The sequence below is a fragment of the Glandiceps talaboti genome, chromosome 6, assembly GCF_964340395.1.
Source record: "Glandiceps talaboti chromosome 6, keGlaTala1.1, whole genome shotgun sequence".
NCBI lineage: Eukaryota > Metazoa > Hemichordata > Enteropneusta > Spengelidae > Glandiceps > Glandiceps talaboti.
In genome coordinates, this window is record NC_135554.1 from 14,393,179 (window position 1) to 14,409,189 (window position 16,011).

A 16,011-nucleotide genomic window follows, 5' to 3' on the forward strand; every position below is an offset into this window, starting at 1 on the left:
CGGAAACAGCACAACATTACCTTGGTGTTCCTCAACAACTGAATATAGATGCAGTTGTACATGGCAAAGGACAGAATGAGTTACTGAGTTATTTACAGATGTTGAAATCTATCAGTCAATACATACCACAGGTAAAGTTGTATGTACTTGGATTTGTTTATTGTGTCCTGTGTTATACAATTTCTATCAACTGAGCCATCATTTAATCATCTATACTCTATCCACAGTATCCCACTGTGCCTATACTCTATAAACAAGGTTATACATTTTTTATGAACAGAAATTGTTTGTGCATTCTAGCAAACCAGCTCTCACAAACTGAATATGTAACTGTTTGAAACATGGCAAAGGATTTCTGTAAATGCTTTATCATACTGTATATCTAAGAACATTTAAATAAATAAATAAATAAATAAATAAATGAATAAATAAATGCATACACATAATTCATTAATTAATAAATACCTAAACATAATTACAATTGTTCAGAAGTTTTAATTTGGAATAAATGAATTCATTAATTAATAAATACCTAAACATAATTACAATTTTTCAGGAATTTTAATTTTGGAATAAATAAATTAAATAATTAAATGCATAAACATAATTACAATTTTTCAGGGTATTTATTTAAATTAATAATTAAACGTAATTAGTTTTTCAGGGGATTTAATTTTGATATACAAACAGCATGTAGCGATGTCAGAACAAAATAAAACTAAGTAGGATATGGTATTATCTTGTTTTCAAGAAATTTGATATAGGTTTAAAAAAATAGAATTTTGACCATTTGACAGATGATCTGTACCCAAAAAATGTGCATCTTCCAGCATTTACAAATATATTTCTTGGCTTTTCAAAAGACATATTAAATATTCTTGTGCAAAAAACTAGCAAATTGTTCAGTCTTTATTTTATAGGCTAATACTACTATAAATAAATATCTTTTTTTAAATACCTTTTTAGGCAAACAATGCTAGTAGTGACCAGCAAATGGAAGAAAAAGGAAAAAGAGAAGAAAAATTGAAATCAAAGTTAGACAAGTATAAAGAAGAACTGCTGAATGATGAAGATATTGTCAGCCAATATTTTGAATCTTTACAATTAGAATTGAAAGCGTACCAAGAGAAACGAAGACAGCAAGATGCAACGCTTATTTCTAAACTCAAAGAAGAAGAATTACAATCCAGAATAAGGTATTAAAGTTATGGTTATGCCACTCACAAGCCAATTAAGTTGTACATGTTTGAACAGAAAATATGGAATTTACACCCTGATTGTTCTATGTCACAACAATGTACATCTCTGTCTGGCAATGGTTCTGTTATTGAAATATGAATCTAAACGTTCACCACATTCGCCATCATTTTCTCCATTGTTTCATTCTGTACTGAAATCTACATATCGATTTATAACATCGAGTTTAGTTATTATGTTAATGTTTTCATTGTGCTTTTCTGAATGAGTGATATACCAATTGTTATAACGCAATTCTTAAGACATGTTTTCCCCCTTTTCACCCTAAGATTCCCCAATTCAGGAAAGTTCGTTTTAACAATTTATTTATTTATTTAGTACACATAATCAATCCCCAGGGGATTATTATAGGTAAAAATGGAACATTTTTACTAGAATCAGTTATGCTTCTATGCCCATTGGCAGTATTTTTTGTACATGTTAAATAGTACAATTGTCTATTGCCAGGTATGAAGAAACAATGACACAGTTAGAAAGAGACAAAGAAGAAATGGTCATGAAAAGACAGGAGAGGAAAGAATTGATGAAACAAAAAAGTGAAATGGCTACTCAGTGTAACCTTGACGATGGAAAGCCAGCACTGGAGGCAAGTAAGAAAGAACAACTAAGCACATATCCTGACTTTGAAGAAGATGCGCTGAGTAAATGGAAACGAAAACGACGACAGAAATCCTTAGAAGGGAAGATAACAGATGCTGGTCCAATTCTTACAGTCAACAAAATCTACACTGTCAGGGATGTAAACAAAAAGTCTTTCAAAACACCAACTCCACCTTCAACTCCAACCCCTACTCCTCGTATTACTCCATTTTACAGACACTTTGGACCAGACAGGTACACAGAATTCCTTGAAATATCCAGCAACTCAAAGTCAACACCAGAATTAAAGGGAGGACTCCAATTTGGACTAAGAGAGGAACCAGAGATTGAAGCACAAAAGAACAATGAAACTGACACTAAACAAAGTAGGGATTCTAGACTGGAAGGACAGAAAGATTTCATGAGTAAAATAACAGGGGAATACACTCCTAGATCTGAAGTAAAAGAGGAATCAACAACAAGACTTGCAGTGACAGGGGTGTTTGCACCTAGCCTTCAAATGACAAAGGAATCTCAACCTGGACTGGAAATGTCAGGGGGATCCACAACTATACTTGAAATGATGAAGGAGGATGATAGAAGACCAGATAAGGATTATACTAAATTAGAAATCAAAAGAGAATCTATGCCTGAACCAGAAACAATGACAGTATATAGAGATGAAATAAAAAGTGTAGATGTACCAACCACACCACTCAGTCAAGAAAATAAAACAATCCAAGGTGATAGGAAAAGTGCATTCAGAATCCCAACAACAGACAGATCACAGAGTGAAAAAACTGACAACGAGAATAAAATGAACAATACAGTATCTATGACAGATAGGAAAGGATTTCGTCGTTATACGCCTTCCATTCATAACGACCTGACATCAGGTGATATGAAGTCATTCGAACATAAACTTGACCTACCAAGTGTCACCATGACGTCAGTATCTTCACAGCCATTACATCATCCGCTTGTAATGCCAATGATTCCTCAGAGTAAAGGTGAACCTAAACATTCAAAGAGTGGTGTTGATGTCAGGCAGAAGAGATCACAGATGAAACGACAGATTCCTATAGATGACAAGTCTGTTGTTACCATGACAACAGCATCATATCCATCAAGTGCTCCAAGTTCACCTAGATTACAGCAGAGACGTTGCCATAGTTACACATCTCCAGTATCCATGTACAGTACAGAAAAGTTCTTCTCAGCGTACTCAATGCCTTTCATATCAGTCCTTGAGAGTTATTCACATCCACATAGAAAACTGATGAAGGATGGGATACAGATGAGAAGTTTACCAATTGATGTACCGACAAGAAGATCTACTGATGCACTGACAATAAACCACAGTAAGAGTAAGAGTTTGCCTTCACCAATGATATCTGGGCTTTCTCTACCTTCATTACACAGCAGAGATACTGAAATGAAAGCTGACCCACCGTTGGCTGGTAAGACCCCAATGATATCCGGGCTTTCTCTGCCCTCATTACACAGCATTGATACTGACATGAAAGCTGACAAAACATTGGCTGGTGAGACACCAATGATATCTGGGCTTTCACACAGCAGTAATACAGAAATGAAAGCTGATAAACCATTGGCTGGTAAGAAAATGCTAACTAAAATGCTAACTATTCCTACCATACCAAAACCACCTACCCCTGATGCTGCACTGGTACACAGAACAACAACCCCTCAAAAACAGATACCAACAACCCATGCCATACCAACACCACCTGATGCTACATTAGTACACAAAACAACAACCCCTCAAAAACAGATACCAACAACCCGTGCCATACCAACACCTGGTGCTGCACCAGACCCTCACACACAGCTACCAACAACCCCTCACTCATATTTACCAAGTATACCTACAACACAGGTACCAGCCTCTCCCAACACAAAGGTCCTAGCTACCCCTCCCACAAAGGTAACAGCTACCTCTCACATGAAAGTACCAGATACCCCTTACACACAGGCACCAGCTATCCCTCACACACAGATACCAGCTATCCCTCACACAAAAATACCAGATACTCCTCACATGCAGGTACCAGGTACCCATCACACAGAGGTACCAGTTACCCCTCTCACAAAGGTACCAGCTACTCCTCACACGAAGGCATCAGTTACCCCTCTCACAAAGGTACCAGCCACCCCTCACACGAAGGCATCAGTTACCCCTCTCACACAGGTACCAGCTATCCCTCACACACAGGTACTGGCTACCCCTCACACACAGGTACCAGCTATCCCTCTCACACAGGTAACAGCTATCCCTCACACACAGGTACTGGCTACCCCTCACACACAGGTAACAGCTATCCCTCACACACAGGTAAGAGCTATCCCTCACACACAGGTACTGGCTACCCCTCACACACAGGTAGAACTTAACAGGAAGGAAAACATAGAAACTCCAAAATCACACAGAATGTTAAAGTGTGATTCGCAAACCCCAATCACAGCAACCAGCCAATCATATCCAATTATGTCTCAGTTGTTGACAACAACCAGCCAATCACAACTGCAGTTGTTGACAACATCCAGCCAATCACAACAGCTGTTTACAACATCCAGCCAATCATATTATCCAATCATGTCTGAGTCGAGACGTAAGCTGATGGCAGATCTGAAGTCTTCAAGGTCAGAATTTAAAGTTGGGAAGAACACTGAAAGTCAGAAAAGGAATGGGAAAGATGAGGGAATGGAAACAGATAAAAAACAAGTCACTAACAGAAAAGACATTTTATCAGATGTTGATATACATCAACAAACTAGTGACAATGTAACTGATGATGGACTAGCTAGAGAACGTGATAAAGTGGAGACTTTATCATCAACCAACCAACAAACTCTGTTATCACCCAACAAACAGATCAAAAATAGTGAAAGTGCTGCAAGTCAGCTAACATCCATCCACCAAGCAGATGCAAGGGTCAAAGGTCAACATGCAGTTGTTGAAACACAATTCATGGTGTTGAAAGTTGAAGAAACTACAGTGTTGGAAACCAAACAAACAACTCCAAAGAAACAAGGTGATAAACCCAAAACTAAAAGTGCTACAATGATGGTTCGAATGGCTGCTAGACGACCTGGGGCAAAGGTCAATGATGAGGGCTTGGCAACCTAGGGCAAATATCAATAATGAGTACTAGGTGATGTTGGTCAATGGTGCAGGTGACCTGGGTCAGAGGTCAATGAGTATTAGGCAACATGGGCAAAGGTCAATGATGAGTGGAATTGACCTTGGGCAACAGTTATTGAGTACTAAGTAAACTGGGTCAAAGGTCAACCATGAGCATTAGGTGACCTGGGTCAAAGGTCAAAGATGAGTGATTTCATTGTCATAAGTATATCTAGTCAGCAGTTACAAATTCTTTATAAATTGTTTATCTAATTGTTTGATTTAATGATAATTAAAAGTAAATATTCCATGACTTGTATAATATATTTACATTATTTTGATGATCATCTGGTAAGTTTAGTCAAGAAAAAGGTTTAGATGAGTAGTAATTTCAGTACATGTATTTGGTGGTTGTTGTTGTTGTTGTTGGTTTTGTTTTGTTGGTTGTTGTTTTTTTTTAGGGGGAGGGGCGGTTCTGTTGGTTCTTTGTTTACTTAGTTTTGTCATTTGAAGTCATGCATTAATGATATCTGTTAGTATTTGTCATAATACAGACAATAACTAGTTAACATTTTCAACATTATCAGAAGTTTGATAATGTCAGTTATGTATCCATGGCAACAGTAAGCTAGAAATCACAATATTGTTGTCATGCATTTCATTCCACTGATACATTTACATTTTATCTAAGTTTACAAATTCTTTTACTTTCACCTGTGCATGCAGTACCTCTCCAAAATCTATTTTTTAAGTTAAATTTGTAATTCCAAGATTATAAAATTGATTTAATAATTTGAAAAAAATTGATTTATTTGTATTTATGTAATATATATGTACCAACTCAAATAGGTATCATGAGAAGGTACAATCAGAGTTTTTTGCTGTAAATATTATCTATACTAGAGAAAGTCATTTTGTGTTTATATATTTATATACAGGGTTACTGTTACAAAGTTGTATTATCCCAGCCAATCTTGCAGAATTGCTCAGTGACATCCTTGTATTAAACTGAGTGTAGTAAGAATACACTTGGTTTGCCAAAGTGGGCTCATAATTGTTAAAAATAATATATTATTACATTGATTTAGATATTATACATTTTTGTTTCAAAAACTTACATACACTAGTGGTTTAGTTGTCAATATTCATTATGAATTCACTTTTATATATTATCTCATTACATTTTTTGTATTCACCCTAAACCTGTTCATTTTACTCATTAAAGAGTCAGTTTTGAATAATTCTGACTCAAATAGTCATCAGTTGTTCCTGTGTGTAATTTTACAGACTATAAATCTATTTAACAGCATGTAAGATATCAGTGTTAACTGTGCACTTTTTTTTTTTTTTTAACCTTTCCCTATTTTTACATGCAATGTACGTCTCTGTGCCAGTGTGTTTAAGTGGTGATGATGATGATGATGATGATGATGATGACGATGACGCCAACGCCGACGCCGTCAACGATGATGACGACGACGACGACGACGACGATGATGATGATGTCTGTAAGGTACGCCGTGATGGTGTGCCCTCAAACATAGGCCAACCCCTAACAATATATGTGAGAGGAGGCCGGTGAGGGCGAAACGTCACGACGTATCTTACAGTCTAATGATGATGATGATGATGATGATGATGATGATACTGTAAGCATAAGATATTTTCACAATTAAAAAATTGTGCAATTTCACTGTCATCAGTAAGTTTTGAAAGACTTAAATATTTACTATTTACCAGACCAGTAGGTATGTACAAGGAAAGCATTATAGTAACTATTTATATTTGCATTTTCATTGTCGAGTGAAGTACGTATGAGTATGATGATGACGATGATCTGTCGCTCCCCTTTCACTGGTCAGCAGCTGGTCTATTCTAAACCTGTTCCACCAGATGAGATCCTTTTTCACCAGATAGTACACAACATTAGTGTGTATAGGAATCACATGATTACTGATTACACTTTCAGTAGTATCACTCAGGTTTAGCTGGCAAGTAATTCATGGAGACGATGTTGTTGGGTAGTTATGATGGCTGTACAACACGCATAGCTCTAAATTGTACAACAGATCTTTAACATTACTAGACAAACTTTGCCTATATATGTATATTCAAGATATGTGAACCCCTCTGAATAATTAATATACATCAGTCATAGTGTGTGCAATGGTACAGCGCCCTCTATAGGTAAAAAGACAAGTCCTTAGCCATTTCTTCACTGAATACTTGTATCGACTTTGCAAAGGTCTTGCAACATTCCTAATTCAGGTAGAGAAATTTGTCAAACTATGTACTTTAATATGTAACATTACCTCATAGATTGACTTTCAAATGAAATTATGTAAAATTATGTGATACTAAATCATGAATATTGATTTACAAGCATTGAGGAGAGATAGGAGAAAATCAAACCCAGATGACTTCTAGACTAAGGCTATAAGCATGATATATTGACGACTGACGATATGAAAATTCAATAGGTTTGTGATCTTGGCTAGCTCTAAGTTCTCATGTAAGATGTTAAGGTTAAGAAGCAATACACAGTAGGAGTGAGGGGAAAGAAATCGGGGGAATAACCCGTCCTGTCTTGATTATTGTCAGATGAACACATTCAAGTCTTGAGAGGTGGAGGTTAATGGGGGAGTGACATGTTTGTGTTTTGGGATGAATACATCATTCAAATCAGTCGAGGGGTGGGTAAATCAATGGCGGCAGGGGGGATTGGCCTGTGTTGCATTGGAGAATATACACATCAGGCCAATCTTTGGAGAGGAGTACATGATAAGAGGTGAGATTCTGTTGTCATACAGTTGGAAGCTGTACACACCAAGTGAATCTGAAGGGGAGGTACATAGGAAGTGTGATGTGTCGAAGTTGTACAAACCAAGACAATCTAAAGGGAGGTACGTAGGAAGTGTGGTGTGTCTTGTGTTGGAAGATGTACAAACCAAGTCAATCTGAAGGGGAGGTACATAGGAAGTGTGGTGTATCTTGTGTTGGAAGATGTACAAACCAAGTCAATCTGAAGGGAGGTACATAGGAAGTGTCGTGTGTCTTGTGTTGGAAGATGTACAAACCAAGTCAATCTGAAGGGAGGTACGTAGGATTAGTGTGGTGTATCTTGTGTTGGAAGTAGGAAGTGTGGTGTATCTTGTGTTGGAAGACATACACATAAAGTCAATCTGAAGGGGAGGTATGTAGGAAGTGTGGTGTGTCTTGTGTTGGAAGTTGTACAAACCAAGACAATCTGAAGGGGAGGTACATAGGAAGTGTGATCTGTCTATTGTGCTGGAGGATCTATACTTTATTCAAAATGTTGTATTTGGGCTGCAGGGGGTGGTCTACTGTATTGGACATTAAAACCATAGTGTGCAAGTGTACATGTTTGGGAGAAGACAGTATGATGAGTGTATGTAGTTTGTTTGCATACAGATATCATAATCTATCACACATTCAGGTAAAAGAGAATCAAAAACAAGATGTGATTTAGCTTGTAAAGACATTTAATTTAAACTGTTTTAGAAGTAAAACAGTGGCAAGTCAAAGAAGTTGCATATCATTCATCAGTCATCTTATATCGTAAAGGACAATTAAAAAACCTCTCCTTATAAAATAGGGCAGTTTGATTCTTGTGCCAACTTTTTACAATTTTTAAAGACTGCAGACTGACACACTACACAGTAGAGTCCAAGACTGGCAGTCATGCTGTACAGTTACTGTGGAATTCCATCAAAACTACACTTTTACGAAAATCAACACATTACAAATATTATGCTGAAATCTTTTGTTTCAGCTTTCATATCTAACACACACATAATTAAGAATAGAAAACAAGTTTACATGAATTTACAACACGTTTTAACAAAATAACACACACAAGCCTTTCTTTTGACCTGGTCACACTTTGTGTTGATTTCCAGTCAAAGTATGGTTATGTGGAATATGAACTGAAAACTTGCTTGAAATATGTATACCAGAGAATCTGGAAGGTTTGCGAAAACACCTAGCAACTATAAAATAATTGCATTGTAATGTTCAGGGTGTGCAGTATTGCATCACTGATGTCTGACATTGCCTTTAAAGGCATGGATGGCTTTAAGTCTGTGAGGGTTTGACATGCAATGTAGCCTTCTTTAACCTATTTCCATTCAATCTGATTAAAATCTGATGTAGTGAAAGTAGCTTGGTTGCTTTAATTAGCTCTATTTTCCATTGCTTAGTCAGTGTTGTTTGTTTTCAATTTTGTTGCTCTAGGTGATCACCGATCAGATTGTTTTAAATCGAGATCTGTGATTTTACTTCTCTGTCTCACTAATCCTATGTGGAGATAATCCTCAGTAGGATTAAGACTATAAACAGCTACATCCACCGCACCTACAACTTGACTAATCTTGTCCTGTTTCTATTTACAATTCTAGTATACATATTTCAAGCAAGATTTGACTCACATGCAGTAAAGACAACACTGTAGTAGCCTATATAGTAATTTCATCTGTCACTGTTCCTCACATTTATCATAAGTTTAAATAATCTGCTATGTGTTATTAACAAATACATCAACTGTCCTCTGTACACACTATACAGCTGTATGTACACTCCAACATGCAGATCACCAAAATAGACCAAATCTCTCCAAAAACCCTCTATTTGTGTCATTTTTACAAAATTTACAGTTTCTTATTTCCTTCATCTTTTTGTCATTATTTTTTTTGTCAGTTGCCCAATATACATCATTTGCTGGTTCCTCCCACTTGTTGTAACTATAGCTGTTATCTAATACATACATGGATAATTCGGAAAATAAACTGCTACAATATTACGACCAGGTCCTTTTTGGTCCGAGCTATCATTAACATGTCATTTGTCAATAGCAAACCTAGATTTAGTGTGCACTACAAGTAAACTGATATGTATGCTCTCTCTGTATTAGTCTCTGCACGACATATATTCCTGTATCATGAATTTGTATTTAAATTATATGTAACTCTATCAGTGTATTCCTGTATGTATTCTCTCACTGTATCTCTACATGTCATGTATTCCTGTATGTATAACTCTATCAGTGTATTTGTCTCTACATGTCATGTATTCCTGTGTATACTTTATTGTGTTTCCTGTGTCAAAGTGCAACTCTGCAAATTACAGTAGACTGTGTTCTCTGTACCCGTGCAATTGCCTACATTCTGTGTATATACCCAACTGTGAATATTATGCTCCATATTTGTGAATTGTGTATTCAGGCGTATATCTCTACATTCCACTGCATTTTCAGTTACTATACATCTCTAAGCATGTGTTCTCGAGGTCACTGTGTACTTTCATTCTGTACTTGCCATGTCTGTATATCTTTGTATACCCCTGTATGTGTATCCCTTATCTGTGTACAATTCCTTGTATCTAATGCCCCCATGCTATAGTGTAATATCCCTCCATACATGGTCTGTACATCTTAGTACAAGTTCTTCAGATTATTACATATCTCTGTATGTGTTCTCTGTACCTGCATATCTCTGCATTCTTCATGTCTGTATACCCTGTATTATGTACGTATATATACCTTACATCCCTTTGCATGTGTTCTCAAGGCCACTATTCATCTGTACTCTGAATACCTAACTGTATATCACTGTACATATGTTCCATGTCTCTGTGCATACAGATCTTTTTCCATTGTCCAAGTCAGTCTTTATCTCTCTATGCTGTATGCTTTCTATACTCTGTACATAAGCTTTCTATATTTTGTGTATACTAGCTATTTATACAATGTAAACTACCACTGTATACAGTGTGTACTAGCTCTTGTATTATCCATGCACTCTATACTGTACACTTAGTGCTCTAGACTCTGTATACTAGCATTCTATACAGTATATACTAGCTCTCTTGTGTTGTCCACATCACACTTAACTTTGTATACTACCTCAGTCTCTATACTATGTATACTGGCTCTATATACACTCTGTATACTAACGCTCTATATTCTGTATACTAGCTCTCTATACTAGTTCTCAATACTCAGTATACTAGCTCTCTATACTCTGTACAACAGCTCTATACATTGTATGTTAGGACTATTTGTTCAATATATATCGTTTGTACACTCTCTGTACAACCAATGCACTTTTACATAGCATGGAAAACTGAAGGGCTAGGGAGGCAAATAAATAGGATTTTTCTTATCATAAATATAGATACCAAATTGTCAGCTAAGTGCTTTAAATAAAGTTTTTTTTTTTATCGATGGAATGTGTGCTCTAAGTTTAAATACAAATTGCATTAGGGAGGGTACACTATGCTCACGTATTACTATACAACAAGAACAGGTCAAATTTCAACATACCAAATCAACGTAACCATGACAACACTTTTCATAACAAAGTTGTTTCAAACTGCCCTATACAATTGGCAAATCAACAAAGAATCATAATATCAAAATTATTCATCAATTTTGACAATAAAAACTGTGTAAGTTCTAAGTTCATTACCAGCAGAGTAAAACTCACACAAAAGTCCTATTTAACGCCGCCACTGCCCAATATGGTACACCAAAGCTGCTAAAAAATAACGAAATAAAACAATTTTGTTGTGAACCTCTCAATTGTACATCTATTTACATAGTAATCTTTGTACAAACCAACATTTCATTGCCAATAATAAAAACACTTTTTGCCTTTCAATATCTTTTTTTGTTCCAAAATAAAAATTTACAGGAAAGAACACACAAATTTAGTTCTCTTTACACAGAACAGAAAACTATAATAATTTGATATAAAGACGGAATATATATTAAATTGCAATTTTACAAAGAAATATGAATAAACTGCTACAGAATTGGAAAATATTGAATATAAATGTCAACAACACACACACAATAAAATATGACCATTATGAAGTGAAGAGTAAAGCTAAGCAGTTATATGGTAATAACTGGTTGTATATGATTTCATCAGGACAGTGAGTGTTATTACAATAGTTCATCAGGTAGTGTAAATTTTGGATTTTTTAAAATATTTTGTTTTTTGTAGATGAAATCTTGTGTGTAGAAGAAGTAAAGACAATGAATTTATATCAAACATGGAGTAGTAATAGCACTGATGCTAATATTCTAAGTTCACTATTTAAGTACCAATGGTGTAGAAATCGCTAGGTTTTTTTGGAAGACATGAACTACCCCATTGTTGCATTGCTTCAGAGATGGTGATTTTATCAACAGATAATAAAAACCTTTCACTACTAAAAGTGTTTAAAATAAGTTTGCTGCTCAAGTACATAGGCTAAGATATGTTAGGAATTACTCCTCTGTTCAAAACAAAAAATATCACAAAACAAAATGATATACTCTGATAGTACCGGTACATTCTAGTACTACTAGTATTTGTATAAACCATATATATGGTTCTAGCAACATAATACCATCCCATACTAGTCACTCGCATAATACTAGCATTCTTTTCTTACTGCACTGCTTGCACAATGCTGGCATATTGTCTAGTGGCTACAACATGCTGGCATTCAGTAACACAATTACTAACACTAGCATGCTGCATGAACTGTTCGCATTATACTAGCAGTTTGAAATACTGATCTAGGATTCTACAGCGTGCTAGTGAAGTGCTAGTACACCATTACATATAAACTGACTAATAATGCTAGCATTATTCCATGAAATGGCACATTTCAATAAACTGCCAGCACAGTGCCAGTACTTGTATCAGAAAACTGCTAGCATACTACTTGTTCACTTAGTCAGCTGTATGGTCACTCTAGTACAAAGCATAGCTAATGAAATAAAACTAAAGACAACAAAACAAATATGTTTCTTTGATGTCCAGGTAGTGAAACTAGTAATGTGGCCTGTAATAAAATCTCTATTGTCTTATTCCATAGTTTATATCCTCTCTCTCTATACAGTTTTTAAAAATGTTTCCAATCTTTGGAAAACAGCACAAAACAAACATAAACCGACCAACACATGATTTGCTCCCCATTCATCATTTACTATGTGGACGGGGTGGTCATCCTGACAACATTACTTTCAGTAAAGTTGTGACTTTAGACCACTCTATTTGACTTTCTGTTAATTCATCACTGCTATATACTGATGAAGTTGATAATTTAATCTGTTCAGGACATCATCCAACTCAATAGTTGTTTACTCTAACTACTGCTACAAAATTCTACTGACGCTAGTTAATGATCACATGGTACAAATGTTTCCTAAACATCACCAAAGGCAAACTTAGACATCAAAGGAGATTGGGAAACAAATCATTTTGACTTAGCTTTATCCCTAAATGTGAATAAAGGATATTGGATATATGTATAAAGCATGCATTTGATATCAAGTGGCATTATCTGCACAGATATTGTGTTGGTCCATGGTGACGCTACACTTGACAAATGAAAAGAAATCAGTTTATACTAACAGAGATTATACAAATACACACACACACACACACACACACACGCACAGACAGCTGTGTATAGTCAAATCTGAACATACACCTAGTTAAACTCTTTTTGTCCTAGAATATGGAAAATTGAAAGACTATTGACAGTACCTTGTCTCTTATTGTTTTAGTTTTACAGGGAAAAACTTGACTGTATATTGCTGAAATGTCATTCACTTCAAAGTAAAACAATTATATCAAGACTACAATATACTCTGTACTGTTGTGAAAACCATATATTCAGCATACGCTATCGAGGATGGAAATCAAATATATTCACAAAAGTAAAGATATTTATCGTACCAGCTTCAATCTATGATGATCATCAGCTGTACATAGATATATGACGTTGTTGCTATGGATACTGTACCTGCTATACATAGATATATGATGTTGTTGCTATGGAAATTTCAACAGCTGTACATAAATGTATGTTTTTGCTATGGATACTCTATCAGCAATACCCAGGTATATGATGTTGCTATGGAAACATCTTCAGAATTACATAGATATATGATGTTGCTGTACAAAGTATCAGCTGTATTTAGATATTTAATATTGTTGCTATGGAAACTACCAGCTGTGATTTTGCTATAGATATCCAATCAAATAATGCACACTATTCCAACAACAGGATATACTCCCAGATAACCTAACATCAATAGTATTGTCACTTGACAGGATACATTCACATTCACTGCCCAATACTAGTATCTCAATATACTGTTTGCAGATATCCAAATAAATATGCTAATCTATCAGCCAGATATTTACACCTGGTTGCACAATATCTCAATCATTATTTTCAGATATCCAAAGTAAAGTACATCTATCAACCAGATATTTACAACTGGTTGCACAATATCTCAATCATTATTTTCAGATATCCAAAGTATAGTACATCTATCAACCAGATATTTACAACTGGTTGCACAATATCTCAATCATTATTTTCAGATATCCAAAGTATAGTACATCTATCAACCAGATATTTACAACTGGTTGCACAATATCTCAATCATTATTTTCAGATATCGAAAGTATAGTACATCTATCAACCAGATATTTACAACTGGTTGCACAATATCTCATTATATTGTTTTCAGATATCCAAAGTATAGTACATCTATCAACCAGATATTTACAACTGGTTGCACAATATCTCATTATATTGTTTTCAGATATCCAAAGTATAGTACATCTATCAACCAGATATTTACAACTGGTTGCACAATATCTCATTATATTGTTTTTCAGATATTCTTCAAACTATGTTCAAACCACTGGTAAACGTAACACAAGTATCAACCAGGTATTTATCAATGGTTGTACAAATATGTAGGTACTAGGAGTATATACTGCTGTTGGATATCTTTCAAGTTATAGGTCAAATATCTCAAATATCTTGTATCTATACATCATCTAGTTTCTATATTCATCAAGGTACAGTTGAACTGTACTGTGAAATTTATCCACAGCAATATACAACAACTGGAGGGAATTATCCATGGAATGGGTTTCCATTAACAGGTCTACATCTAGGGGAATATATTCACGCCTTAGATTAGATTGAGTGTCTGTCTATAGCTTTATATCAAAACTGATATTCAGTTGGTGGTTGTCATCCATCATAAATATACAGCAGCACAAGATATCCATCAAACAATTGCCAGCAGTCTTATATCTTCATTCAATCCATCTGACGACTGGCTGGTTCATACCTACGGAAAGTCCATCCAGAAATCAGCTGATGACCGGCTTGTATCTTCAGTATGTCTATCCAACCCAGAAATCAGTTGATCGACTCAGACTGCCATCTTTGTACTGCAGCTAGGTACATGTATGTGAAATGTCTGTCATTAACATTATTGTACAGTAGTTACCCTCTATATGTTAATAAGTGTGTTTCTAATCATTCTATCGAGTTAGACAGCCTGGAACATTGAAGAGGCCAGATTACAAAATGATTTAAGTTATGAAGTCTATTGTTAATTATTGATATTTTACTTTGTTGGTGTATTGGGTACACTGCTACTTGCACTTGTGTCCATTGGTTCACTCTGCATCTGAACAGGAACAAAGCCTGACCTCTCTGCCATAAACAAACAAACAAACAAACAATAGTGTTAACATCTTACACGGCACATTTTTTGCCTTGTTTAAGTTGTTTGGTAAATGCTATATCTGTTTGTTTTTACTTTGCCTTTGATAAACCAGTTTTGTAACTTTTTGCCAAATTTTACAAAAGAACAGACATTCGTCTTGTCATCTTTTGATGAGGTATTTACATAATCAACTTATTGTATAATGTTGCATTGTTTCTTTATGGGGCTGAGGTTGTATATTGTGAGAGAGAACTTTGACAGATACATAGCATGCAATGTTCTCCATACATGTGTGTGTGTTAGTTGCTATCTATGGTTTGACATGCTAGCCATGCTGTGTTAAAATTTGCATTATATTTATAGTATAATGTCGCATGCAAGTCTTGTTATCCTGATATTCTAACATGTGCTCATGTGTTCATCTTGGTTTGTGGTATAGCATGTCACTGTCTGCAAACCCATCCTTTGTACTAATTTA

General features: G+C 35.4%; 1 protein-coding gene across 2 annotated transcripts in view; it reads right to left on the bottom strand.

Annotated features, from left to right (window-relative positions):
• Positions 1–8,473: 8,473 nt before the first annotated feature.
• Positions 8,474–16,011, bottom strand: part of LOC144436538 (nuclear factor 1 X-type-like) — a 29,819-nt gene continuing 22,281 nt past the window's right edge. Inside the window, exon 13 of one of the 2 annotated variants that reach the window (XM_078125351.1) lies at positions 8,474–15,258. In XM_078125351.1, the coding sequence (XP_077981477.1) occupies positions 15,221–15,258 (38 nt within the window). In that variant the 3' untranslated portion in view covers positions 8,474–15,220. Of the gene's footprint in view, positions 15,521–16,011 lie in introns of both variants that reach the window. The other variant, XM_078125350.1, reaches the window with a different exon arrangement.